A 26,799-nucleotide genomic window follows, 5' to 3' on the forward strand; every position below is an offset into this window, starting at 1 on the left:
CAGTGTACGTGTGGCTATTTGTGGCTACTTATAGGCTAGTCAGATCACAGTATCAGTAACCTGAATTATAGTGCTTAAGGCTAGCTGAGTTTAACCTATGGTGTTACAGAGTTACAGTCAGTATTTTCTATGCTTTGACGGGTTGTTTCTGAAAGGGTTTGGATGTAGTTACAGTATATAGGTGCGTGTTAACTAGCCTATCCATGCCTCTGATGTTCACCCCTGGGAATCTACCCTGGTTCTCCAAGGGAAAGGGGAAGGAGAAGGAGAGAGAGAAGGAAGGGACAGATAAGGACAAACAGCAGAATGGACATCGTTTCTCCACGGGTTCCTGTGCTGGTCCCACCGTCTGTCTGGTCTGTGACAAACCTGCTACTGGCAAGGACCTTCTGCACTGCTCCTGTAAGTAATCAGCAGTCACCGTTTACTCATTAGTCATGTATCAGTCAAATCAATTAATGTGTTCTGCAATGCTATAAACATACAAGATATCTCAGTGATCTGCAGCTCTGTCACAGAGAATCAAAAAAGATCAGATATATTTATTGGAAATGTAGCAAGACATATCTCAAGATAAATAAAGTGTAATACATGTATCCATAGGCTTTCTTTGCATTCAACATAGATACCAAATAGTTTATAATTGCAAAGATCCACATTTTAGGGGAAGGTATCAGAATTCCAATTCATTCATTCATGTAGTTATTCTATTTCCATCCTGGTGGTTGATATCTCTATATATGTAAATATCCCTCTCTCCCTCAGGTTGTACAGTCATGGTCCATAAGGGTTGTAAGGACTCTGCTCCCCCGTGTCTAAAGGTGAGTTCCAGCCTGTGTGTGTATGTGTATGTGTGTGTGTGTGTGTCTACCCCACAATCACACACATAAACATTGGGGTGTGTTAATGGTAAACTAGTCCAGTGACACATCTTCTACTCATCTCTCTTTGTTGAACGAAGAGTTGTTTAATTCTCTGGTGTCCTACTAGACTCCTTTTTGTAAATCTTTGTATTAAAACTACAGAAACTTCAGGATAAGTATGCAGTTACTATGGTGAAGAACCGAACAGCATCCCTCCCGCAGAGTGAGTTTTACATCACACAGTCCAAAGGTCATTGTTGTCATGGCTTGTTGTTGTCATCCTGTGAAGCACTCAGAGGAAGGAATCCTGAAACAACAACATTCCAACTCTTCTCTTCTCTTCTCTTCTCTTCTCTTCTCTTCTCTTCTCTTCTCTTCTCTTCTCTTCTCTCCTCTCCTCTCCTCTCCTCTCCTCTCCTCTTCTCTCCTCTCCTCTCCTCCCTCTCCTCTCCTCTCCTCTCCTCTCCTCTCCTCTCTCCCTCTCCTCTCCTCTCCTCTCCTCTCCTCTCCTCTCCTCTCCTCTCCTCTCCTCTCCTCTCCTCTCCTCTCCTCTCCTCTCCTCTCCTCTCCTCTCCTCTCCTCCCTTGTCCAGACTTCACAGTGCGAGACAGTCCCTCTCCATGTCCGATCTCCACCTCAGCCTCTCTACCTATGATGAGCCATAGGGACAAGAGGGAAACAGCCTCCCTCCCCAACCCCCTCTCCAGGAGCGTCCCTTCTGCCACAGACAGGTCAGCTCAGCATCTCTCTCTCTCAAAAAAATTCAAAAGGCTTTATACACATACATACATTGCCAAAGCAAACATATAGACACATATCAAATAATTGATGACGCAGATAGATAATAATAGGAAAAATAATAATACTCAATTAGTAATAACAATTAACAGGACCATGTTATTATTCTGGTTTGTCATTATACTGGCTGTCCCTACGGGTGTTTCAGCTACATATTTTGCAGCTAATATGTCATAATGTTTTTTTTCTCCCAATAGATAATAGGATGTTAATGTTTTCTATGGTCCTCTCTCTCTCACTCACTCACTCACTCACTCACTCACTCACTCACTCACTCACTCACTCACTCACTCACTCACTCACTCACTCACTCACTCACTCACTCACTCACTCACTCACTCACTCACTCACTCACTCTCACTCTCTCTTTCCCTCACTCAATGTATGTCTCTCTCAATTCAATTCAAAAGGGATTTATTGGCATGGGAAACATGTTTACATTGCCAAAGGAAGTTAAATATTTTTAACAGTAAATATTGCATTCAAAAGGTTTCAAAAAGATAAAGACACTTCAAGTTTTAGCAATGTGCAAATAGTTGTAGTATGAATAGTAGGGGACCAATATTGCTGTTATTTACAGTGTTGTTTGTGCTGTTGTGATTGCACACTGCAGTATTTCGCCTAACAGATATGGGAGTTTATCAATGTTTGATTTCTGGGTCTGTGTGATCTGTGGGAAATATGTATCCAGGGCCTAAAATGAACACCCGCCACCTGCCACATGCGGGTAGATTTTGGCATTAGTGTGTAAGATGTCTATTTCACCAGCCACGTTGACGGGTGGTCAGGGCACAACAGTGCGAGCATTTCACTCACAATTTTGTGAATGAAAATAATTAAGTATGATCACATTCATAGTCAAATAAATACTGCAGTAGCTGTTTTCAAAGTATTTCTGCTGTTTTGTTTCGTAGCTGGTAAATGAATGAGTCAAAGAACTATGAATCCTATATAGCCCATTTCACCTCGCACTGCAACACTGCATGGCTGGGGGCTGTGCGTACCTGAAGAGCTGTTAAAGATTCATTTTTAGAAGCGCTGTGCACAGGCATAAAAGTTGGTCTAATTTACTTGAAAGGAAAGTGAGACTTTGTTCTTGTGTTTCTTGGCTATTTACATTGTTTTGTTCACAAGCTAGGTTGTTTTTCAATGTTTGAAGAGAAAACAATGATGCTACTAGCCAGACTCAATCTCACAGGCACAAACATGACTCTAGTCATGCTACCACGATAACCTCCTGCCCTTAAAGGGGGAGGTGAACATGTTTGTCTCATCTGTGATACACTACATTACCAAAAGTATGTTGACACATGCTCGTCGAACATCTCATTCCAAAATCATGGGCATTAATATGGAGTTGGTCCCCCCATTTCTGCTATAACAGCCTCCAGTCTACTGGGAAGGCTTTCCACTAGATGTTGGAACATTGCTGCAGTCACTAGTGAGCATTAGTGTGGTCGGGCACTGATGTTGGGCGATTAGGCCTGGCTCTCCGTCGGCGTTCCAATTCATCCCAAACGTATTCGATGAGGTTGAGGTCAGGGCTCTGTGCAGGCCAGTCAAGCACTTCCACACCGATCTCGACAAACCATTTCTGTATGGACCTTGCTTTGTGCACGTCATGCTGAAACAGGAAAGGGCCTTCCCCAAACTGTTGCCACAAAGGTAGGTAGCGTTGTCCTGGAATCCGCCAATCCCAGATTTGTCTGTCGGACTGCCAGATGATGAAGTGAGATTCATCACTCCAGAGAATGCGCTTCCACTACTCCAGAGTCTAATGGAAGTGAGCTTCACACCACTCCAGCCAACGCTTGGCATTGCGCATGGTGATCTTAGGCTTGTGTGCGGCTGCTTAGCCATGGAAACCCATTTCATGAAGCTCCCAAGGAACAGTTATTGTGCTGACGTTGCTTCCGGAGGCAGTTTGTAACTTGGTAGTGAGTGTTGAAACCAAGGACAGACAATTTTTACACGCTTCAGCACTCGGCCATCCAGTTCTGTGAGCTTGTGTGGCCTACCACTTCTCGGCTGGGCCGTTGTTGCTCCTAGACGTTTCCATTTCACAATGACAGCACTTACAGTTGACCGGGGCAGCTCTAGCAGGGAAGAAATTTGGCACACTGACTTGTTAGAGAGGTGTCATCCTATGCCACACTGAAAGTCAATGAGCTCTTCAGTAAGGCCATTCTACTGCCAATGTTTCCCAATGGAGAATGCATGGCTGTGTGTTCGATTTTATACAGCTGTCAGAAACAGGTGTGGCTGAAATAGCTGAATCCACTAATTTGAAGGGGTGTCCATATCCGCCTTAACATTTTTCCTATTTTGTTGCCTTACACCCTGGAAATAAAAATATTTTTTTACGGGTTTTGTATCATTTGATTTACCCAACATGCCTACAACTTTAAAGATGCAAAATAAAAGAAATTGTGAAACAAACAATAAATAAGACAAAAAACAGAACTTGAGCGTGCATAACTATTCACACCCCAAAAAAGCCAATACTTTGTAGAGCCAGCTTTTGCAGCAATTACAGCTGCAAGTCTCTTGGGGTATGTCTCTATAAGCTTGGTACATCTAGCCACTGGGATATTTGCCCATTCCTCAAGGCAAAACTGCTCCAGCTCCATCAAGTTGGATGGGTTCCGCTGGTGTACAGCAATCTTTAAGTCATACCACAGACCACTCGAGTGTTGCTTTAGCAGTATGCTTAGGGTCATTGTTCTGCTGGAAGGTGAACCTCCGTCCCAGTCTCATATATCTGGAAGACTGAAACAGGTTTCCCTCAAGAATTTCCCTGTATTTAGGGCCATCCATCATTCCTTCAATTCTGACCAGTTTCCCAGTCCCGATGAAAAACATCCCCACAGCATGCTGCCACCATCATGCTTCACTGTGGGGATGATGTTCTTGGGGTGATGAGAGGTGTTGGGTTTGCGCCAGACATAGCGTTTTCCTTGATGGCCAAAAAGCTCAATTTTAGTCTCATCTGACCAGAGTACCCTTTCTTCCATATGTTTGGGGAGTCTCCCACATTACTTTTGGTGAACACCAAACATTTTTGCTTATTTTTTTCTTTCAGCAATGGCTTTTTTTCTGGCCACTCTTCCAGCTCTGTGGAGTGTACAGCTAAAGTGGTCCTATGGACAGATATTCCAATCTCCGCTGTGGAGCTTTTGCTGCTCCTTCAGGGTTATCTTTGGTCTCTTTGTTGCCTCTCTGATTAATGCCACCCTTGCCTGGTCCGTGAGTTTTGGTGGGCAGCCCTCTCTTGTCAGGTTTGTTGTGGTGCCATATTCTTTCCGTTTTTTAATAATGGATTTAATGGTGCTCCGTGGGATGTTCAAAGTTTCTGATATTTTTTTATAACCCAACCCTGACCTGTACTTCACAACTTTGTCCCTGACCTGTTTGAAGAGCTCTTTGGTCTTCATGGTGCTGCTTGCTTGGTGTTGCCCCTTGTTTAGTGGTGTTGCAGACTCTGGGTCCTTTCAGGACAGGTGTATATATACTGAGATCATGTGACAGATCATGTGACACTTAGATTGCACACAGGTGGACTTTATTTAACTAATTATGTGACTTCTGGCGGTAATTGGTTGCACCAGATCTTGTTTAGTGGCTTCATAACAAAGGGTGTGAATACATATGCACGCACACCCCTTTTCCGTTTGAATTATTTAGAATTTTTTGAAATAAGTAATTTTTTTCACTTGACCAGTTTGAACTATATTGTGTATGTCAATTACATGAAATCCAATTAAAAATCAATTTAATTGACAGGTTTTAATGCAACAAAATAGGAAAAACACCAAGGAGGATGAATACTTCTGCAAGGCACTGTATAGTGTATTTTGGTTAGAAGACTAAACAATATACCACATTAATTACTTTTTACTAGTAACACATTTATTGTTCTAGATACATCACAAAGCATGTTCATCTGTTTTTTTGTGTTTTGTTGGTGTAATTTTAGCGTCAAAAAAATATTTTGGCTGGGAAAGTATCTGAGTGGCTGGTAGATTTTTGATCTACCGGCCACAATGGCAGGTGGACCAAAACGTTAATTTTATGCCCTGATGTATCTCTAATGTGGTTATACATTTGACAGGAGCTTAGGAAGTACAGCTCAGTTTCCACCTCATTTTGTGGGCAGTGGGCAGTGGAAAGTATTCAGACCCCTTTTTTCAGATTTTGTTACGTTACAGCCTTATTCTAAAATATATATATATTTTTAAAAATCCTCAGCAATCTACATTCAGTACCCCACAATAACAAAGTGAAAACAGTTTTTTTTTTTTTTTTGCAAATATATTTAAAAAAACAACAGAAATACCTTATTCAGACCCTTTGCTATGAAATTTTAAATTGAGCTTAGGCGCATCCTGTTTCCATTGATCATCCTTGAGATGTTTCTACAACTTGATTGGAGGTAAATTCATTTGATTGGACATTGAGCCACACCACTATAAAAGGGACATGACAGTCCACTTGGAGTTTGCCAAAAGACACCTAAAGACTCTCAGACCATGAGAAACAAGATTCTGTGGTCTGATGAAACCAAGATTGAAATCTTTGGCCTGAATGCCAAGCATTACTTCTGGAGGAAACCTGGCACCATCCCTACAGTGAAGCGCAGCATCATGCTGCGGGGATGTTTTTCAGCTGCAGCGACTGGGATACTAGTCAGGATCGAGGGAAAGATGAACGGATGTACATATATATTCCATTTAGCAGACGCTTTTATCCAAAGCGACTTACAGTCATGTGTGCATACATTCTACGATCGAACCCACTACCCTGGCGAAATGCTCTACCAACTGAGCTACAGAAGGACCACGTAGTGCAAAGCGTACAGAGCGATCCTTGATGAAAACCTGCTTCAGAGCACCCAGGACCTCAGACTGGGGTGAAGGTTCACCTTCCAACAGGACAACGACCCTAAGCACACAGCCAAGACAACGCAGGAGTGGATTCGGGATAAGTCTAATGTCCTTGAGTGGCCCAGCCAGAGCCCGGACTTGAACCCGATTGAACATCTCTGGAGAGACTTGAAAATAACGTTCACTATCCAACCTGACAGAGCTTGAGAGGATCTGCAGAGAGAAATGGGAGAAACTCCCAAATACAGGTGTGCCAAGCTTGTAGCGTCATACCCAAGAAGACTTGAGGCTGTAATTGCTGCCAAAGGTGCTTCAACAAAGTACATTTACATTTACATTTAAGTCATTTAGCAGACGCTCTTATCCAGAGCGACTTACAAATTGGTGCATTCACCTTATGACATCCAGTGGAACAGCCACTTTACAATAGTGCATCTAAAGTACTGAGTAAAGGCTCAGAATACTTAAACATTTGTTTTTATCTCAGCCTATTGCGGACAGTCTGAGCACTGATGGAGGGATTGTGCGTTCCTGGTGAAACTCGGGCAGTTGTTGTTGCCATCCTGTGCCTGTCCTGCAGGTGTGATGTTCAGATCTACCGATCCTGTTCAGGTGTTGCTGTGCGTCCTGTCTCCCTGTAGCGCTGTCTTAGGCATCTCACAGTACGGATATTGCAATTTATTGCCCTGGTCACATCTGCAGTCCTCATGTCTCCTTGCAGCATGCCTAAGGCATGTTCACGCAGATGAGAAGGGACCCTGGGCATATGTCTTTTGTTGTTTTTCAGAGTCAGTAGAAAGGCCTCTTTAGTGTCCTAAGTTTTCATAACTGTGACCTTAATTGCCTACCGTCTGTAAGCTGTTAGTGTCTTAACGGCGGTTCCACAGGTGCATGTTCATTAAAGGTTTATTGTTCATTGAACAAGCATGGGAAACAGTGTTTGAACCCTTTACAATGAAGATCTGTGAAGTTATTTAGAGTTTTACGAATTATCTTTGAAAGACAGGGTCCTGAAAAAGGGACATATGTTACATTACATTTCAAGCTGCATCTCTGAGTAAAGAAATGTGAGTGTTTATTGCCAATATTAACTTCACACTTGTTGTTTGTGTATATTGATTTTATATATATGTTTTTCCCCCTACATCGCTTTCCATCACTTTGTATAGCAGACCCTCATGCAAAATTGAGTCAAATTGAGTCAAAAGCTTTTTTGAAATTAACAAAGCATGAGAAGACTTTGCTTTTGTTTTGCTTTGTTTTGTTTGTTTGTCAATAAGGGTGTGCAGGGTGTATACGTGGTCTGTCCTACGGTATTTTGGAAAGAAGACAATTTGATATTTGCTCATGACATTGTTTTCACTTAGGAAATTTTAGAGTCTGCTGTTGATGATTTTTCAGAGATTGCTGTTGACGCAGATTCCAAGGTGATTTTTGGGGTCAGATTTGTGTCAATTTTTGTGGATTGGGGTGGTCAGTCCTCGGTTCCAAATATTGGGGAAGATACCAGAGCTGAAGATGACGTTAAAGAGTTTAAGAATAGCCAATTGAAATTTGTGGTCTGTAAGTTTTATAGTTTTATTCAGGATACTATCAACACCACAGGCCTTTTTGGGTTGGAGGATTTGCATTTTGACCTGTAGTTCATTCAATGTAATTGGAGAATCCAGTGGGATCTGGTAATAATTAATAGCTGATTCTAAGATTTGTAGTTGATCTTGTATATGTTTTTTTCTGTTTGTTCTTTGTTATTGAGCCGAAAAGATTAGAGAAGTGGTTTATCCATACGTCTCTTTTTAGAATAGGTAGCGCTTCATGTTGTTGTGGGTTTAGTGTGTTCCAATTTTCCCAAAAGTGGTTAGATTCTATGGATTCTTCAATTACATTAAGTAGACTTCTGACATGTTGTTCCTTCTTTTTTCTTATTGTGTTTCTGTATTGTTTTAGTGTTTCACCATAGTGAAAGCATAGTTTCAGGTTTTCTGTGTTTTTGGTTGGACATGCTTATCAGTTTCTTTCATGGGGTTTTGCCTTCTTCATCAACCATTTGTCAATGTTGTTCATTTTCTTAGGTTGTCTGCTTGACGTTTTTAGATTTGATAGCGAAGCTGAAAGGTCAAGTAATATGCAGTTTAGGCTTTCTACTGCCAAGTTTACAACTTCACTATTGCAGTGAAATGTTTTGCCCAGGAAGTTGTCTAAAAGGGATTGAATAAGTTGCTGCCTAATTGTTTTTTTGGTACGTTTCTACACTTCTTTCCTCCAATCTACAGCGTTTCTTAATAGTATGCAGTTTGTTCAGCTTTGAGGCCTCATGATTATTTCTTTGTTCAAGTAGGCTATGATTTTTCTGTGATCTGATAGGGGTGTTAGTGGGCTGACTGTGAACACTCTTAGAGACTCGGGTTGAGGTCTGTGATAAAGAAATCTATAGTACAAACTGCCAGGGGATGAGCTGTAGGTGTACCTACTATAGGAGTCCCCCTGAAGCCTACCTACCATTGACTATGTAGAGACAAGAGTTGTGCCCCATTTTTGTTGGTTGTTTTGTCATAGTTGTGTCTAGGGGGGCATATTTGGGAGGGAATGCTGTCACCTCCAGGTTGGTGTTTGTCCCCGTGTGCTGAGAATGTCAGGTTCTCAGACTAGTACGTGTCCCTGGGCCTAGACATGATTGACCTCTCCCTCTAGGATGGAGAAGCCATCTTCATTAAAGTGTGGGGATTCTATTGGGGGGATATAGGTAGCACACATGAGGAAATTTTTCTCTGTTGAGATAATTTCCTTATTAATTTATAGCCAGATGTAAAATGTTCCTGTTTTGACTAATTTAATAGAGTGGGGTAGGTCTGCTCTATACCAAATTAGCATACCCCCTGAGCATACCCCCTGGGTTCCTGCTCTTTAGTCCAGCACAAGATAGTGAAAGCTTTGTGTTCCATAATGTCCAGTGTTGTTATTTGTGTGGTTTAGGTTTGAGCAGAGCATGCTGAGCTGAGCGTGTGATACATGCCTCTTTGGTCACAGGCAGGGTGCCCGTTGTCTCCTACTCTCCTTAACTAACTATCTCTCACTCTCAGTATATTACAGTAAGATTGTGATCATGATTTTTTGGGATGATACTTACTGTATGTTATTGACACATTGTCACTGTCCCGGCAGGCTTAGTGAGAGTCCAGAGGCGGAGTCTGACAGCAGGTGGTGTCCTGGCCAATCAGAGGAGCTTCTGCAGACCACCGAGTCGTCCACGTCCACTGACTCCTCCGTCGGAGAAGGTACTGCAGGGATGGGAACCCAGAAGGGACAACACAGACAGTCAATGCTGTCCATTTTGTGTCAAACCATTTGCCATTGGAAATGCAGAGGAATGATGATGAACAGGTGTTAGAAAGAGACCTATGATTCATGTCTTTCTTACAGTTTGTCCTTCCACTCCCCAAGTAGACTGTGTGGACGCTAGTCTCCATGGTGACCTGGATGCTGATGCTCTAGACTACAAGGCTGAGTCTTGGAGTCTGACGGTGGAACACACGTTCTGTAAGAAGCAGGACAAACGGGTGGTCAAGAGGCAGGATGTTATCTATGGTGAGAAAACACTGCATTGATATGTATTGAAACCGGCTGTTTTGTAATACAGTTAGTGAGTTATAAATAAGTAATGAGTGCTGAAATGTTAAGGGGCATAGCACAGGAAAGTTTATGGTTTGTTGTTATGGCATGTCCAATGGATCGGTTGGTCTACAGAAACCTTTGTCATCTTGGAAAGGTGGATAATTGGACTGTGTGTATGTGAGTATGTGCCAGCATGTTTGAGGGGATCAGTTTGAGAAAGGCGAGGTATTGCTAATATTGATCACATAATGAGCAGTTAGTTGGGATGCAAGATGATTTGAAGATCAGTGATTATGTGCTGGCAGACTACAATCTAGTCGATCTCATACATGCACTGTGTGCACAGGAGGTTGGTGGCATATTTATTGTGGAGGACGGGCTCGTGGTAATGGCTGGAGCGGAATGAATGGAATGGTATCAAATACATCAAACACATGTTTTCCTTGTGTTTGATGCCATTTCATTCGCTACGTTCCAGCCATTATTATGAGCCTTCCTCCCCTCAGCAGCCTCCACTGACTGTGTGTGTCCTCTCAGAGTTGATGCAGACAGAGATGCACCACCTCCAGACACTGAGGATCATGGCTGAGGTGTTTCGGCGAGGGATGAGGGAGGAGGTTCAGTTGGATGCGGGTGCCGTGGACCGTGTCTTTCCTTGTCTGGATGAACTCCTCCTCCTCCACCACAACCTCTTCAACGCCATGAGGGAACGCCGCCACAGCTCCGCCAAGCCACATGGGGACAGGAACTACGTCATAGTACGCATCGGAGACATCCTGTTGCAACAGGTGCGCTGTTAAAATAAAGTCCTTTGTAACACAAAAACTCGTGGCAGCTTTTTCCATACAGTCATATGGAATCTGTGCAGACAGAATGACCTCATGACCCCTAGAAATACATGCTGAGTTGAATTACAATGAATCAGTACCTCCACAAAACCTGGGTAAATACAGATATTGCTGTTTTTTTTGTTTGAAACATTGCCAATGTCCACTCACTCTCTCCTGTAATTCAGTAATTCAACCTCAAGAAACATGACTGTGGTGTTAATGTTCTATTTGACTGATTGAGTACGTTGGATCTAGATTGACTGAATAACTTCCCATTTCTGGTGCAGTTTTCTGAAGACAGTGCAGAGAGGATGAAACAGGTGTATGGAGAGTTCTGCAGCCATCACACTGAGGCAGTCACCTTCTTCAAAGAGTTACAGCAGCACAACAAACGATTTCAGACCTTCATCAAGGTACGTTTGGCTTGTCTGCTTAGAAGACTACTCAAATCGAAAAATTGAGAAGTTGTATTGAGGAGTTATCTGTCTCTACAAGTTATGTCTCGATATAGGATACCTTGAGAAGTGGTTATATTGTATATTCCACTTGTGACTCATGATTGATTTTGTGTTTCTATAGCAACAAAGTAATAACTATTTGGTCCGGAGGAGAGAGATCCCAGAATGCATCTTGTTGGTGACCCAGAGGATCACTAAGTACCCTGTTCTGCTGGAGAGGATTCTACAGTACACTCAGGGTCAGTCTGCCTCGCTTTGCTCTGCTACCCTCTGCTGTCAGGATCAGATAATATGAACAGGCTGGTTTTATGTTGGACAGGTGGTTTTATCATACAGCTCAACTGTCAGTGTGAATATACAGCAGTTAGAGTAACAGTTACAGTCAGAGATTACATGAAGACTTTGAAAAAAGGTCAACAATGTGCTGTATTTGAAATATAACTTCCATACTGATATGATGGTAACTGGATGTATAGTATTGCGCTTACAACTTCAATGTGCCCAAATATTTTCTCTCTCTCTCTCTCTCTCTCTCTCTCTCTCTCTCTCTCTCTCTCTCTCTCTCTCTCTCTCTCTCTCTCTCTCTCTCTCTCTCTCTCTCTCCTCCCTCCTCTCCCCTTCCTCTCTCTCTCTCCTTTCTCTTCCGCCCTCCTCCCCCCCTTCCTCTCTCTCTCTATCTCTTCCCCTCCCTCCCCCCTCTCCCTCTCTCAGTGGACAGTGAGGAGCACATGGACCTTTCCAGAGCCCTGGTTCTGATCAAGGAAGTGATCGCGGCAGTTGACCTGATGGTCAGTGAGTTTGAGCAGGGTCAGCGGTTACAGGATGTTCTGAACAGGATGGAGAATCGGAGCTTTGCCAAGCTGAAGAACGGGCACACCTTCAGAAAGCAGGATGTTCTGGGGCCAGGCCAGACCCTCAAACACCAGGGCCTGTTACTGTGGAAGACCGCCACCGGACGACTCAAAGGTCTCACACACTGGTCAATCAATCAACCCAAACAATCAATCAGTCAATCAATCAATCCATTTCACACTAATGATAATATTCATAATAGATTGCATTGTTTACAACTGTCTTGTGTCATATCTCTGCAGATGTCATGGCTCTCCTTCTGACAGACACACTGATCTTCCTCCAGGAGAAAGACCAGAAGTTCATATTCGCTGCTGTGGTATGTCTATGAAAGGATCTCGTGACATTTGCTGTTAAAGATGCAGTCCGGGATCTTAAGCACTTACAAATTCATTACATATCGTACGAATTGGGATTCGTAACATATCATACGAATTGCAGGACGTAACATGGCGGTAGGTAGCCTAGCATGTCAGCGTGTTGAGCCATAAACCGAAGAGTCACTGGTTTCGAATCACCATCTGTTCATGTGCCCTTGAGCAAGGCACTTAACCCTAGTTGCTCTGGATAAGAGTATCTGCTAAATGAAATGGAGGACGTAGGACACAAGTTTCAGTTTTGTCTCGTGAGCACTACTTTCAAAACTACTGGCTGAAATTATACAAAGCCTCTGGAGCATCACTTTAACGGAATAAGACAAAATAAACTCTACACTTCAATTCAGTTCCTTTAGACTAAGTCTGATAGCTTTGGGCTACTGCTCTCTGCTCTTCTTTATCTTATGTGGGGCATTGGGACTCAAAAAGACACGTCATCCTGGATGGGGTAATACACAATCTCTTATTTTACGTGGGGGATTGGGACTCAAAAAGACATGTCATCCTGGATGGAGTAAAACACAATCTCTTATTTTATGTGGGGGATTGGGACTCAAAAAGACATGTCATCCTGGATGGAGTAATACACAATCTCTTATCTGATGTGGGGGATTGGGACTCAAAAAGACATGTCATTTTGGATGGAGTAATACACAATCTCTTATCTGATGTGGGGGATTGGGACTCAAAAAGACATGTCATCCTGGATGGGGTAATACACAATCTCTTATCTTATGTGGGGGATTGGGACTCAAAAAGACATGTCATCCTGGATGGGGTAATACACAATCTCTTATCTTATGTGGGGGATTGGGACTCAAAAAGACATGTCATCCTGGATGGGGTAATACACAATCTCTTATCTTATGTGGGGGATTGGGACTCAAAAAGACATGTCATCCTGGATGGGGTAATACACAATCTCTTATTTTATGTGGGGGATTGGGACTCAAAAAGACATGTCATTCTGGATGGGGTAATACACAATCTCTTATCTGATGTGAGGGATTGGGACTCAAAAAGACATGTCATTCTGGATGGAGTAATACACAATCTCTTATTTTATGTGGGGGATTGGGACTCAAAAAGACATGTCATCCTGGATGGAGTAAAACACAATCTCTTATCTTATGTTGGGGATTGGGACTCAAAAAGACACGTCATCCTGGATACATCTGTGAATGTTGGCCCTCAAGTTTTCATGAACTATACTAATACGCTGTCATCCTCCCATTCTGTCTGTCTGTGCTCCTCAGGACCAGAAGCCCCCAGTGATCTCTCTCCAGAAGCTGATCGTCAGAGAGGTAGCCAATGAGGAGAGAGGGATGTTTCTGATCAGTGCGTCGGCCGCAGGGCCAGAGATGTACGAGGTCCACACTTCCTCGAAAGACGAACGCAACACCTGGATGAGACTAATCAGAGAGGCAGTAGAGAGGTCAGTCAGGGGAGGGAGGGGTGTGGGAGTGTGTGGGTGGGGGCTCTCTCTCTCTCTGTCTCTCTCTCTCTCTCTCTGTTCTCTCTCTCTCTGCCTCTCTGTCTCTCTCTCTCTCTGTCTCTCTCTGTCTCTCTCTCTCTGTATCTCTCTCTGTCTCTCTCTGTATCTCTCTCTGTCTCTCTCTGTCTCTCTCTCTGTCTCTCTCTGTCTCTCTGTCTCTCTGTCTCTCTGTCTCTCTGTCTCTCTCTCTCTCTCTCTGTCTCTGTCTCTCTGTCTCTCTGTCTCTCTCTCTCTCTCTCTCTCTCTCTCTCTCTCTCTCTCTCTCTCTCTCTCTCTCTCTCTCTCTCTCTCTCTCTCTCTCTCTCTCTCTCTGTCTCTCTCTCTCTCTCTCTGTCTCTCTCTCTCTCTCTCTCTCTCTCTCTCTCTCTCTCTCTCTGTCTCTCTCTGTCTCTCTCTCTCTCTCTGTCTCTCTCTGTGTGTCTCTCTCTCTCTGTTCTCTCTCTCTCTCTCTCTCTGTCTCTCTCTGTTCTCTCTCTCTCTCTCTCTCTCTCTCTCTCTCTCTCTCTCTCTCTCTCTCTCTGTTCTCTCAACCTCTCTCTCTCTCTCTCTCTCTCTCTCTCTCAACCTCTCTCTCTCTCTCTCTCAACCTCTCTCTCTTTCTCTCTCTCTCAACCTCTCTCTTTCTCTTTCGCCCTCTCTCTCTCAACCTCTCTCTCTCTCTCTCTCTCAACCTCTCTTTCTCTCTCAACCTCTCTCTCTCTTTCGCCCTCTCTCTCTCTCTCTCTCTCCTCTCTCTTTCTCTTTCTCTCTCTCTCTCTCTCTCAACTCTCTCTTTCTCTTCTCTCTCTCTCCCTCTCTCTCTGTACCTCTCTCTCTCAACCTCTCTCTTTCTCTTTCGCCCTCTCTCTCTCAACCTCTCTCTCTCAAACCTCTCTTTCTCTTTCTCTTCTCTCAACCTCTCTCTTTCTCTTTCCCCTCTCTCTCCTCTCTCTCTCTCTCTCTCTCTCTCTCTCTCTCTCTCTCTCTCTCTCTCTCTCTCTCTCTCTCTCTATCTCTCTCTCTATCTCTCTCTCTCTCTGGATGTGTGTGTGTGCCTAAAACTGTCTGTCCAGCTGTCCAGAGGAAGAGGAGGAGAACACTAATGAGTCAGAAGAGGAGAGAAGAACAGCTGACGCCAGAGTCCAGAAGATACACAAACTACAGGGTATTTAGATCCATGACCTATATATAGCTTGTCTGTCATATTCCATGTACTTCTATATCTGTTGGTGACTGGCATTACCGCTGCTACTGCGATTTCTGAGTGTTGATTATGATTTATCGAATGTATGTGATGCGATTTTGTGGTATCCTTCTGAGTGTTGATTGTGATTTATTGAATGTATATGGTGTTATTGTATCAGAGCCTGAGGTATTTTGTGTTGATTGGGATTTATTGAATGTATGTGGTGTTATTTTGTCAAAGCCTGAGATATAGTGTGCTGATTGTGTATTAAAATGTTTGTGTATTACTACTGTGAAGTATTTCTGTTTTGTTGTTGTGTCAGAGAACCTGTACAGTCAGGACCATCAGATCTGATTCAGTCTGTAGGAGAAGCTACAGATATATTAATGATAGTTTATTCATTTTATTTAACCTTTATTTAAGCAGGGAGTCATACTAAGACCACGGCCCCTTTTGCAGACGGGCCCTGCATGAACACATCAGTAAACAGCAATTACACTATACATGTCTATATATACATGTCAATTACAGAACACATGAAAAAGCAGACACACAACACGAAAAGCAGAACACAATCATATGAAACAAACACATTACTCCACCAACTTCAAGGACTTTTGGAGATCATTCCACATGAGAGGCAAACAAAACTAAAATCAGATGAACCTAACTCAGTGGAGATTGAATTGATCTCCAGGGTAAGACATTAATGTGTTATCTACCAGAGAACCTGTCCAGTCCGGACAATCAGATCTGTTCTAGTCTGTTTATTCATGATTATTGACTTTATTAATGATAGTTTATTAATGATAGTGTATTCATGTGTTATCTACCAGAGACCCTATCCAGTCAGGATTATCAGATATGCTCCAGTCTGGAGGAGAAGCTACAGATCTATGCTGAACTGTCTGTCCTGAGGGGCGAGGCCCAGGAACCACACCCTGAGCCACACCTACTGGTCCAGCCAAACCCAGAGGAGGTGCCCCAGGCTGCAGTACTGCTTACTGCCGCGCTCAGAGAGGGTGAGACGATATACCTCACTATAAGACTCACTGACCATCGTTAGCTTCTTGAACATGTTGTCCATTTCCTGTTGTAGAGTGTCCAATGTCTTACTCTGTCTGTCTGTGGGTATTCCCCCCCCCCCTCTCTCTCTCCAGCTGAGAACCTGAGGACCACTCTGTCCTCGCTGACCTTTTCCCCCTTCAGCCCCTGCAGCCCTCCCAGGGACCCCCTGTCCCACCCTGTGTCCCCAGCCTGCCCTCCTACCCCCCTGGACATCCCCTCAGTTGCGGAGGCCTCACTTGTGGACCCTAATACCAGGGATGGGGAGTCAGCCTCCCAAGTCCTTGTACTGCAGTCCCTGACTAATAATATCAACCTTAAGGTAGGTCTCCTATGCAGGGTTGTCTTAGCTATATACCATAGATATTGTAGCGAATTCAGGGCTAACCCGACAGGGCTTCAACCCTGGTCTCTGTGACTGTCAGTCCAACACCGTAGCCATCACACCAAGAGGTTCAAATACCAATGGGCTTTGCAGTTGGAGCCATAGGCTTGTTGTAGTCTTGAGCTGCTGAAGTGTGTACTACGTTCAGTGTTCATTTTGGCCTTGACTTCTCACCTTCCTCCTTCGCTTCTCATGGTGGCTCAACAATCCCAACAGTTGTTTGAATAATTTAACACCATCTATTAGAATTACATTTCAGCCTTGATGTGATAAATTATTAATATCTTAATAATACAGGAGAAAGTCAATTTAGCTTTCAAAGGTACCGTCTCATTAAAAATAGATGTAGAGAATTATATCCCAATTTCCTCGGACACGTTTGTGCTATCGTTAGCATCTTTATGTGTGCCCTGGCTGTGAGGTAAAGAACTGTGAAAAATAAGTATTGACTGGAAGCTGTGAGGTAACGTAGTGTACAGAGTGGGTCTACATACACTATCGGAGCACAAGGTGGTGCTATACGTACACTATCACATAGACTCCTCAGACAAATGGACTCTACTTAGAAAATGTGCCTTGTGATGAGAGGAGACTCTACTGCAGTCTCACCATTACATGGAACCATGACTGCAGTGTAATGCTGGAGGAAGCCAATAGCATCTTATGCAGGTTCGGCCATCTAGGAGAGTGCAACATATTACCGATGCAGGATTGTAATTTCAACACCCTGTTGCATGAGAATTTGTAGTGTAAGGTTTAAAAAAGCTTCTGAAGTTTGTATGTTCCACTTTTAAATGTCATACTTTATTTTCTCTTACGGAAAATATATCAACTCCATTAGTTATAATCCATATAATAATTGACATTTCCTGTTGCTGTAGGATTATTTTCCTGCAAGCTGGCTCAAATTAAGATCCTACATCTGTAGGAGAGTGAAACTCTCCATTCTCCCTCACTAACACGGGAGCACTAGAACCATTCCATTTATTTGTATACCGTTTCTTATCGAGGGTTCTTATAGAGGGAATGTTATTTGTGGAAGGATGAAGTCATGAGAAGATCCTCATAAAGGGAGATGAAAGCCTGACTATTAGCTACTGTTTATCACGTGTTAACTGTGGTTGTCTTCCTCAATAACAGGTGTCCCATAGTGTCCAAAGCTTGACCCAGTTACTCTATAGTCTACAGGTGAGCTCATCCCTATGGGAGGTGAATCATACACACAGACACACATGCACGCACGCACACATACACACGCACGCGCGCACACACACACACACACGCACGCACGCACGCACGCACGCACGCACGCACGCACACACGAGCACACCCTGTGTATCTCATCTCAGCCACTAATTTCCATTCGACACACAGACCCAGTGTCTTCTCAGCAGGAACAAATATATCCTGTTTTAGTGCCACATTCAGGTTGCAGTCTTAGTATGTATGTGTGTGTGTGTGTGTGTGTGTGTGTGTGTGTGTGTGTGTATAGTGAGGGAAAAAAGTATTTGATCCCTTGCTGATTTTGTACGTTTGCCCACTGACAAAGAAATGATCAGTCTATCATTTTAATGGTAGGTTTATTTGAACAGTGAGAGACAGAATAACAACAAAATCCAGAAAAAAAGCACGTCAAAAAGGTTATGAATTGATTTGCATTTTAATGAGGGAAATATGTATTTGACCCCTCTGCAAAACATGACTTAGTACTTGGTGGCAAAACCCTGGTTGGCAATCACAGAGGTCAGACGTTTCTTGTAGTTGGCCACCAGGTTTGCAAACATCTCAGCAGGGATTTTGTCCCAATCATCTTTGCAGATCTTCTTCAAGTTATTAAGATTTCGAGGCTGACGTTTGACAACTCAAACCTTCAACTCCCTCCACAGATGTTCTATGGGATTACGGTCTGTAGTCTGGCTAGGCCACTCCAGGACCTTAATGTGCTTCTTCTTGAGCCACTCCTTTGTTGCCTTGGCTGTGTGTTTTGGGTCATTGTCATGCTGGAATACCCATCCACAACCCATTTTCAATGCCCTGGCTGAAGGAATGGCCCCGTCCATCGTCCCTTTGATGTGGTGAAGTTGTCCTGTGCCCTTAGCAGAAAATCACTCCCAAGCATAATGTTTCCACCTCCATGTTTGACGGTGGGGATGGTGTTCTTGGGGTCATAGGCAGCATTCCTCCTCCTCCAAACACGGCGAGTTGAGTTGATGCCAAAAAGCTCAATTTTGGTCTCAACTGACCACAACACTTTCACCCAGTTGTCCTCTGAATCATTCAGATGTTCATTGGCAAACTTCAGACGGGCATGTATATGTGCTTTCTTGAGCAGGGGGACCTTGCGGGCGCTGCAGGATTTCAGTCCTTCACGGCGTAGGTTGTTACCAATCATTTCCTTGGTGACTATTCCTTGGTTCCAGCTGCCTTGAGATCATTGACAAGATCCACCCGTGTAGTTCTGGGCTGATTCCTCACCGTTCTCATCATCATTGCAACTCCACGAGGTGAGATCTTGCATGGAGCCCCAGGCCGAGGGAGATTGTCAGTTCTTTTGTGTTTCTTCCATTTGCGAATAATCGCACCAACTGTTGTCACCTTCTCACCAAGCTGCTTGGCGATGGTCTTGTAGCCCATTCCAGCCGTGTGTAGGTCTACAATCTTGTCCCTGACATCCTTGAAAAGCTCTTTGGTCTTGGCCATGGTGGAGAGTTTGGAATCTGATTGATTGATTGCTTCTCCATTAAAATGCAAATCAATTTATAACATTTTTGACATGCGTTTTTCTGGATTTTTTTGTTGTTATTCCGTCTCTCACTGTTCAAATAAACCTACCATTAAAATTATAGACTGATCACTTCTTTGTCAGTGGACAAACGTACAAAATCAGCAGGGGATCAACTACTTTTTTCCCTCACTGTATGTGCCCTCACGTGCATCCATACATGTGTGGATGTATTTGCCTGGCTGCACCACAGCTTCTGTAAACAGAGATCCAACAATCAGCTGGATTGTCTGAAGCTTGAAACGCCAGACAGCCAGGCAGTAAGCTGCTGGAGAGAGGAACCCAATTATCCTATTCTTAGTGGGAGAGAGACCAGAGGAGAGAGAGACTTTTCTCCTGCTCTGCACAGGGAGCATTTGATGTGTTGATGTAGATGGAGTCTATCCTGTTTGGTGTGTGCAGAGTATGTGTTTGTGTTAGTAATGTGAAGCGTGTGTGTTTGCGGGTGTGTGTGTGTGTGTATGTAGCCTACTGTACATAGTGACATTTCTTGTATATTGGTATGTGTTTGTATGCGGTCTATACATGTGTTCTAGTCCTGCTTGGCCTAACAATATGTAGCTCAGCCTTAAAGTACCAGTGAGTATTTGGTTTGCCGTTGACTGTCACAATGTCGACTGATCCATATTTGGTATTCAAATCTCCTGCTTCTATTGCCCCCATTAACCTTGGCTTGGAGCCACACATGGCCATCGACGGTTGGCCCAGTGTGGACCCATTTGAATGGCTGCGTTGACCCCAGTCAGTCAGCAGCCAGCCAGCCAGCCAGCCAATTGGCCAGCTAGTCAGCCAGTCAATCAGTCAATGAGTCAATCAGTCACTCAGCCATCCAGCCAGCTAGTCAGTCAGTCAGCCATCCACCCGGCAAACCAGACAATAAGTCAACCATCCAGTTGGCCAACCAGTCAGCCAACCAGCTAGTCAGTTAGTCAGCCAGCCAGCCAGCTAGTCAGTCAGCCATCCAGCCGACCAACCAGTCAGTCAGTCAGCCAGCCAGCCAGGTAATCAGCTAGTCAGACAGCCAGCAAGTCAATGAGTTAGTCAGTTAGTCAGTCAATGAGTCAGTCAGTTAGCCATCCAGCCAGCTAGTCAATCAGTCAGCCATTCAGCTGGTCAACCAGTCAGTCAGTCAGCGATCCAGTCAGATAGTCAATCAGTCAACTCTCCAGCCGGATAACCAGTCAGTCAGCCAGCCAGCCAGCTAGTCAGTCAGCCATCCAGCCGACCAACCAGTCAGACAGCCAGCCAGCCAAATAGTCAGATAGTCAGCCAGCCAGCTAGTCAATGAGTTAGTCAGTCAGTCAGTCAGTCAATGAGCCAGTCAGACATCCAGCCAGCCAGCCAGTCAGTCAGTCACGTTATCGTCACATATTTGTTTCCTCTCTGCAGGCGGCGGTAACCATCCAAGACAGTTTCTACGAGGTTCAGAAGTTCCTCCTCCATGAGAGTGACCGCCACTCCCCCCGCTCTCCGAGACCACACACCCCATGTCTCCGTGGCAACGCTTTGCAGGAGCAGGAGAAGCAACGTAATCTGGAGAAGCGCCGTGAGGAGGTGGCGGCAGCGGTACGGTTGCAGGGCAGGCTGCACCAGGTAGGATAAGTTAGATTAATCAATGAATTGATTAATGAATTTAGGGCGACCTTATCGATTCCAAAATAAGGGAATCACATTAGGGAAAAAGGCAAATTTAAGTGATATTTTATGTGTAGCGTTTTTTTTCTCCCCACAGTAAATAAGTAAGCATACACTACCGTGTCCTTGTTTTTGAAAGAAAAGCAAAAAAATGTGCCTGTTAAAATAAAATATAATTGATCAGAAATACAGTGTAGACATTGTTAATGTTGCAAATGACTATTGTAGTTGGAAACGGCTATCTGCATAGGCGTACAGCGGCCCATTATCAGCAACCATCACTCCTGTGTTCCAATGGCACATTGTGTTAGCTAATCCAAGTTTATCATTTTAAAAGGCTAGTAAGAAAACCCTTTTGTAATTATGTTAGCACAGCTGAAAACTGTTGTTCTGATTAAAGAAGCAATAAAACTGCATTCTTTAGACTAGTTGAGTATCTGGAGCATCAGCATTTGTGGGTTCGATTACAGGCTCAAAATGGAAAGAAACAAAGACCTTTCTTCTGAAACTCGTCAGTCTATTCTTGTTCTGAGAAATAAAGGCTATTCCATGCGAGAAATTGAAGAAACTGAAGATCTCGTACAACGATGTGTACTACAGCGCAAACTGGCTCTAATCACAATAGAAAGAGAAGTGGGAGGCCCCAGTGCACAACTGAGCAAGAGGACAAGTACATTAGAGTGTCTAGTTGTAGAAACAAACGCCTCACAAGTCCTCAACTGGCAGCTTCATAGTTCCCGCAAAACACCAGTCGCAATATCAACAGTGAAAAGGTGACTCTGGGATGCTGGCCTTCTAGGCATAATTTTTTTTGCTTTTCTTTCAAAAATAAGGACATTTCTAAGTGACCCAAAACTTTTGAACGGTAGTGTATATCTACTATGCACGCTCACCTCTTATTGTACTTTGCCAGGATTTATTAGTTAAAAATATATTTTTGTATTAAACGATTTATCGCGGCCCAAGCAACCATCAACTAATGGATTCTGTTGAACCTTTCCCTACCTCCAGGAGAGACAGCGGTGGGAGAGGGAGTGCCAGGCGCGCCACAGCCAACAGGGGGAGCTGGAGAGCAGGCTGGAGGAGAGGGAGAGACAGTGCCACCTGGAGGCTGAGAGGCTGAAACAGGAGCGGGAAGAGCTGGAGGAGCAGCTGGAGGAGTACCAGCAGAGCCTGGAGAGGCTGAGAGAGAGTCAGAGGAGTGTGGAGAAGGAGAGGGAGAGGCTGGAGACCCAGCAGAACCTGCTGCAGAGCTGGAGACACAGCCGACAGAGGAGCCTGCCTGTCATGGTCATACCCCTGGACCGCTGTCATCAGGTGTGTGTGAGGGGGGTGAGTGGGTTTTCACAGAAGGCCTCCTAGCCTGTAGCTAATACTCACTGCATGAGTGTGAATGAGAGATGCTGAGAGTACATATACTATAAGGGTGTGTATAGCAGGTTGGCATTTATTGTCATGAATCTTGCCCTGGAGGCAGCTCTGCAGAGTGGTCACAAGCTGGCACAGTCACAAAGTCATAAAATCTGATTATAAACTACAGGAGGTTGGTGGCACATTAATTGGGGAGGACGGGCTCATGGTAATGACTGGAGCAGAATCAGTTGAATGGTATCAAATATATCAAACACATTTTTAATGCCATTCCATTTGCTCAGTTCCATCCATTATTATCAGCAGCCTACTGTGTTTTAAACCTTAACCTTAGCCCTAACCTTAACCACAAAGCTAACCATAATGCCTAACCCTAACCTTAAAGTAGAACTTTTTAGCAACATGAAATCTTATTAAAATCTGTTCACATACACCCACAGGAAGAACATGACACTTAAAAAATAAAACATCTGATATTGTCATTTTCACGTTTTCATATATTCTTCGAATGTTTGCGAGTTACGTATACTAAGGCATTTGTGAACATTGTACAGCAATAGAGTGGCGGGAAAGAGACCGAGAGTTCAGACAATTAATAGACACTGCCGTAAATTATACCTAATAAAAACATCTGTCTTGTCCAAAACCTGAGTCTACACAGACCGGTGAGCTATAGCCGATCAGAGCTACAGTAGGCCTTTATACAAACAAGCTATTTGCCACATGGGCCTGCCATCATTCACATTGAACTGGACTGTGTGTTTACAGATAGTAGCAACAGTGCGACTTTAGATCATTGGAACGCATTTGCCAAAAGCCACAAAAGACACCTGAATGGATTTGTGCAATTATGTAAATACCACTGGAGTCCTCTTACATTTCGGAACTTTACAGTTCTATTAATCAAACAACCATGAAGAGGTAGACTTTCTCTCCCTCAGTTATGCACATCAACAACTACAAGATCAACAACTAATGTTAGCCAGAGCAAGATGAGCTAAAATCTAACGAAGGAACATTAGATAAACCCTCTCAAACTTTTTCAGCTAGTTGGCTGTCAAAATTACACTGATTAACAGTGGGGAATTGTAGCCTACTTCTCCTTTTTGAGCTTGCCTGCCAATGTATGCATGTCCCAACCAAGCACCCAATCTAACTGGCTAAAGTTAGCTAGCTTGCTACTTCCAGACACAAATGAGAGAACATCTCAATCTGACCATTTTACTCGCCGTAGCAGAGCTGGTAAGGCTGTTTTCATGTTATCTAGAGTGTTCGTGACTAACTATGACTTTTTTTGCATACATTTACTGACACCGGCATATTCAGCAGGTCTTGCTCGCTCGTAAATTCATCAGTTATTTTGTGCTCTGGCACACTCAGACGAGAGTGCTCTGAAATCTGAGTAGATAGCCAGAGTGAATTTTCAAAGGCAAGAGATATGCTAACTGGATAACAGTCATTCAAGTTCTTGCTAGCTAACCAAATGACACCTGCATCTCTAGATGTGTATAGCCACCGAAAAACGATATGAGTCACTCACTTACTCCTCCGATGGCATGACATCCTCCTAGCAGCTAGCTAGCTGGCTAACGTTAGGCTCCGTGTTTTTAGCTTGCTACATAAATAGATATGCTAGCCTATTAGCTGTGTTATGACTGACTTGTGATCATTGCCCTTGTGATCAATAGTTTGATTGTATTGTCATTCACAGCCTTAGTTACATTCGTCTGTTTTTGCCCAAAATATTGAGTCATTGAAACTGAAACAGTGCATCCTGAATGGAGGCAGCAGACAATGTACCAGGCCAGCTGTGATTTACAACATGATAGCAATATGTTTTGGACTACCAAGAAATGTATTGGTGAATTGTATTGACCATTAATTTAACTGCATCAATCTATTCTGCCAACAATACCTTAGTGTACAACAGTGTACATCATGGAATGTTGAGTCAAATAGAACCTATTTTTAAAACCTCTTATAAAGGTTTTAGTTTTTATATTGAACCTTTATTTAACTAGGTAAGTGAGTTAAGAACAAATTATTATTTACAATGACGGCCTACACAATGATGGCCAAACCTGGGACTCCCAATCACGGCCGGTTGTGACACAGCCTGGATTCCCAAACTGGGAAATGTATATTTTTTACTGATATCATGATTGTCTGTTTGTTTCATATCTGCAAAGTAGTTAAAACACTGTCAGTTCCACTTTAAAAAACACATTTGTTTTCATACATTTTTACGATATAGCCAATTTTGACTTTGCAGCTGGCCCATCTAGCAGAAATCGCTCAGTTCTGCCTCCAGGGCAAGATTCATGACAATAAATGTCAACCTGCTGCTGTATGTGTGTGTGTGAACCAAGGTCATGTTTCTCCCTGGGTAAGAAGTTCATTATTGAGAAGTGCCTCTCTCTCCCAGGACAAAGTGTAGCCAGCAGCCAAAGCTACGGTGGCCCACTCAGTCACACAGAGCAGCTCCATCCGGGCCCTTGATATACGACCTGCGGTAATGAGAGCAATTTCAGCGTCATCTGTCTCAACACTCAGCAGCTCCGCTCGCTAATAAACAACTTCATGATTGATGATAATTAAATCGCAGAGAATAAAAGCTCCAGCGACAAAATAATTAAAAGCATGCGAACGCCGCAAACCAATCAATCCTCTCCAAAATACTTTAATTATTCATATCGACACTTTGTTTGAAAAGCGAGTGGAGCGGGCCTGCAGTGAAATATGCCCCTAAGCTGAGAGGAGAGGCATAGAGAGAGGGAGAGGGAAAGGGAGAGGGAGAGGGAGACAGAGAGAGAGGTGGGGAGAGGAGAGGCAGGGAGAGAGGACAAGGGGAGATAGGAGAGGGAGAGAGAGGTGGGAGAGGAGAGAAGAGGCATAGAGAGAGGGAGAGGGAGAGAGACAGAGAGAGACAGAGAGAGAGGTGGGAGAGGAGAGGAGAGGCATAGAGAGAGGGAGAGGCAGAGGGAGAGAGAGAGACAGACAGAGAGAGAGGTGGGGAGAGGAGAGGCATAGAGAGAGGGAGAGGAAGAGGCATAGAGAGAGGGAGAGGGAAAGGGAAAGGGGAGAGGTGGGGAGGGAGAGGGAGACAGGGGAGAGGAGAGGTGGGGGGAGAGGAGAGGAGAGAGGAGAGGGAGAGAGGACAGAGGGGAGACAGGAGAGAGAGAGAGAGGTGGGAGAGGAGAGGAGAGGCATAGAGAGAGGGAGAGGGAGAGGGAGAGAGAGAGACAGACAGAGAGAGAGGTGGGGAGAGGAGAGGCATAGAGAGAGGGAGAGGAAGAGGCATAGAGAGAGGGAGAGGGAGAGGGAGAGAGAGAGAGAGAGAGATGTGGGGAGAGGAGAGGCAGAGGGAGAGGGAGAGAGAGAGAGAGAGAGAGAGAGGTGGGGAGAGGAGAGGCATAGAGAGAGGGAGAGGGAGAGGGAGAGAGAGACAGAGAGGAGAGGCATAGAGTGAGGGAGAGGGAGAGGGAGAGAGAGACAGAGAGAGATGTGGGGAGAGGAGAGGCATAGAGAGAGGGAGAGAGAGAGAGAGACAGAGAGATAGAGAGAGGGAGGGGAGAGGGGGAGAGGCAGAGAGGTAGAGAGAGGCATAGAGAGGGAGAGGGAGAGGGAGAGGGAGAGAGAGAGAGAGAGAGAGACAGAGAGAGAGGTGGGGAGAGGAGAGGTATAGAGAGAGGGAGAGGGAGAGAGAGACTCGAAGCAGCGTTACCCATGCAGAGCAAGGGGAACAACTACTCCAAGTCTCAGAGCGAGTGATGTTTGAAACGCTATTAGCGCGCACCCCGCTAACTAGCTAGCCATTTCACATCAGTTACACTAGCCTAATCTCAGGAGTTGATAGGCTTGAAGTCATAAACAGCTCTATGCTTGAGCTGCTGGCAAAACGCACGAAAGTGCTGTTTGAATGAATGCTTACGAGCCTGCTGGTGCCTACCATCGCTCAGTCAGACTGCTCTATCAAATCATAGACTTAGTTATAACATAATAACACACAGAAATACGAGCCTTAGGTCATTAATATGGTCGAATCCGGAGACTATCATCTCGAAAACAAGACGTTTATTCTTTCAGTGAAATACGGAACCGTTACGTATTTTATCTAAGGGGTGGCATCCATTAGTCTAAATATTCCTGTTACATTGCACAACCTTCAATGTCATGTCATAATTATGTAAAATTCTGGCAAATTTGGTGGCCCAAACTGTTGCATATA

At 44.1% G+C, this 26,799-nt stretch overlaps 1 protein-coding gene across 7 annotated transcripts in view; it reads left to right on the forward strand.

Moving 5' to 3' along the window:
* Positions 1-26,799, forward strand: part of arhgef28a (Rho guanine nucleotide exchange factor (GEF) 28a) — a 136,114-nt gene that overhangs the window by 94,187 nt on the left and 15,128 nt on the right. For 5 of the 7 annotated variants that reach the window (XM_052525433.1, XM_052525437.1, XM_052525434.1 and 2 more), the window contains 18 exons: positions 249-402; positions 766-821; positions 1,026-1,086; positions 1,456-1,594; positions 9,707-9,819; positions 9,965-10,129; positions 10,694-10,944; positions 11,274-11,399; positions 11,566-11,683; positions 12,156-12,410; positions 12,539-12,615; positions 13,930-14,108; positions 15,221-15,312; positions 16,170-16,355; positions 16,494-16,720; positions 17,924-17,971; positions 20,955-21,158; positions 22,212-22,517. In XM_052525433.1, coding sequence (XP_052381393.1) covers positions 249-402; positions 766-821; positions 1,026-1,086; positions 1,456-1,594; positions 9,707-9,819; positions 9,965-10,129; positions 10,694-10,944; positions 11,274-11,399; positions 11,566-11,683; positions 12,156-12,410; positions 12,539-12,615; positions 13,930-14,108; positions 15,221-15,312; positions 16,170-16,355; positions 16,494-16,720; positions 17,924-17,971; positions 20,955-21,158; positions 22,212-22,517 — 2,757 coding nt within the window. The remainder of the gene's footprint in view (positions 1-248; positions 403-765; positions 822-1,025; positions 1,087-1,455; positions 1,595-9,706; positions 9,820-9,964; positions 10,130-10,693; positions 10,945-11,273; positions 11,400-11,565; positions 11,684-12,155; positions 12,411-12,538; positions 12,616-13,929; positions 14,109-15,220; positions 15,313-16,169; positions 16,356-16,493; positions 16,721-17,923; positions 17,972-20,954; positions 21,159-22,211; positions 22,518-26,799) is intronic. The other 2 variants (XM_052525435.1, XM_052525439.1) reach the window with 1 other exon arrangement.

Source organism: Oncorhynchus keta, chromosome 9 (assembly GCF_023373465.1).
Source record: "Oncorhynchus keta strain PuntledgeMale-10-30-2019 chromosome 9, Oket_V2, whole genome shotgun sequence".
Lineage (NCBI taxonomy): Eukaryota > Metazoa > Chordata > Actinopteri > Salmoniformes > Salmonidae > Oncorhynchus > Oncorhynchus keta.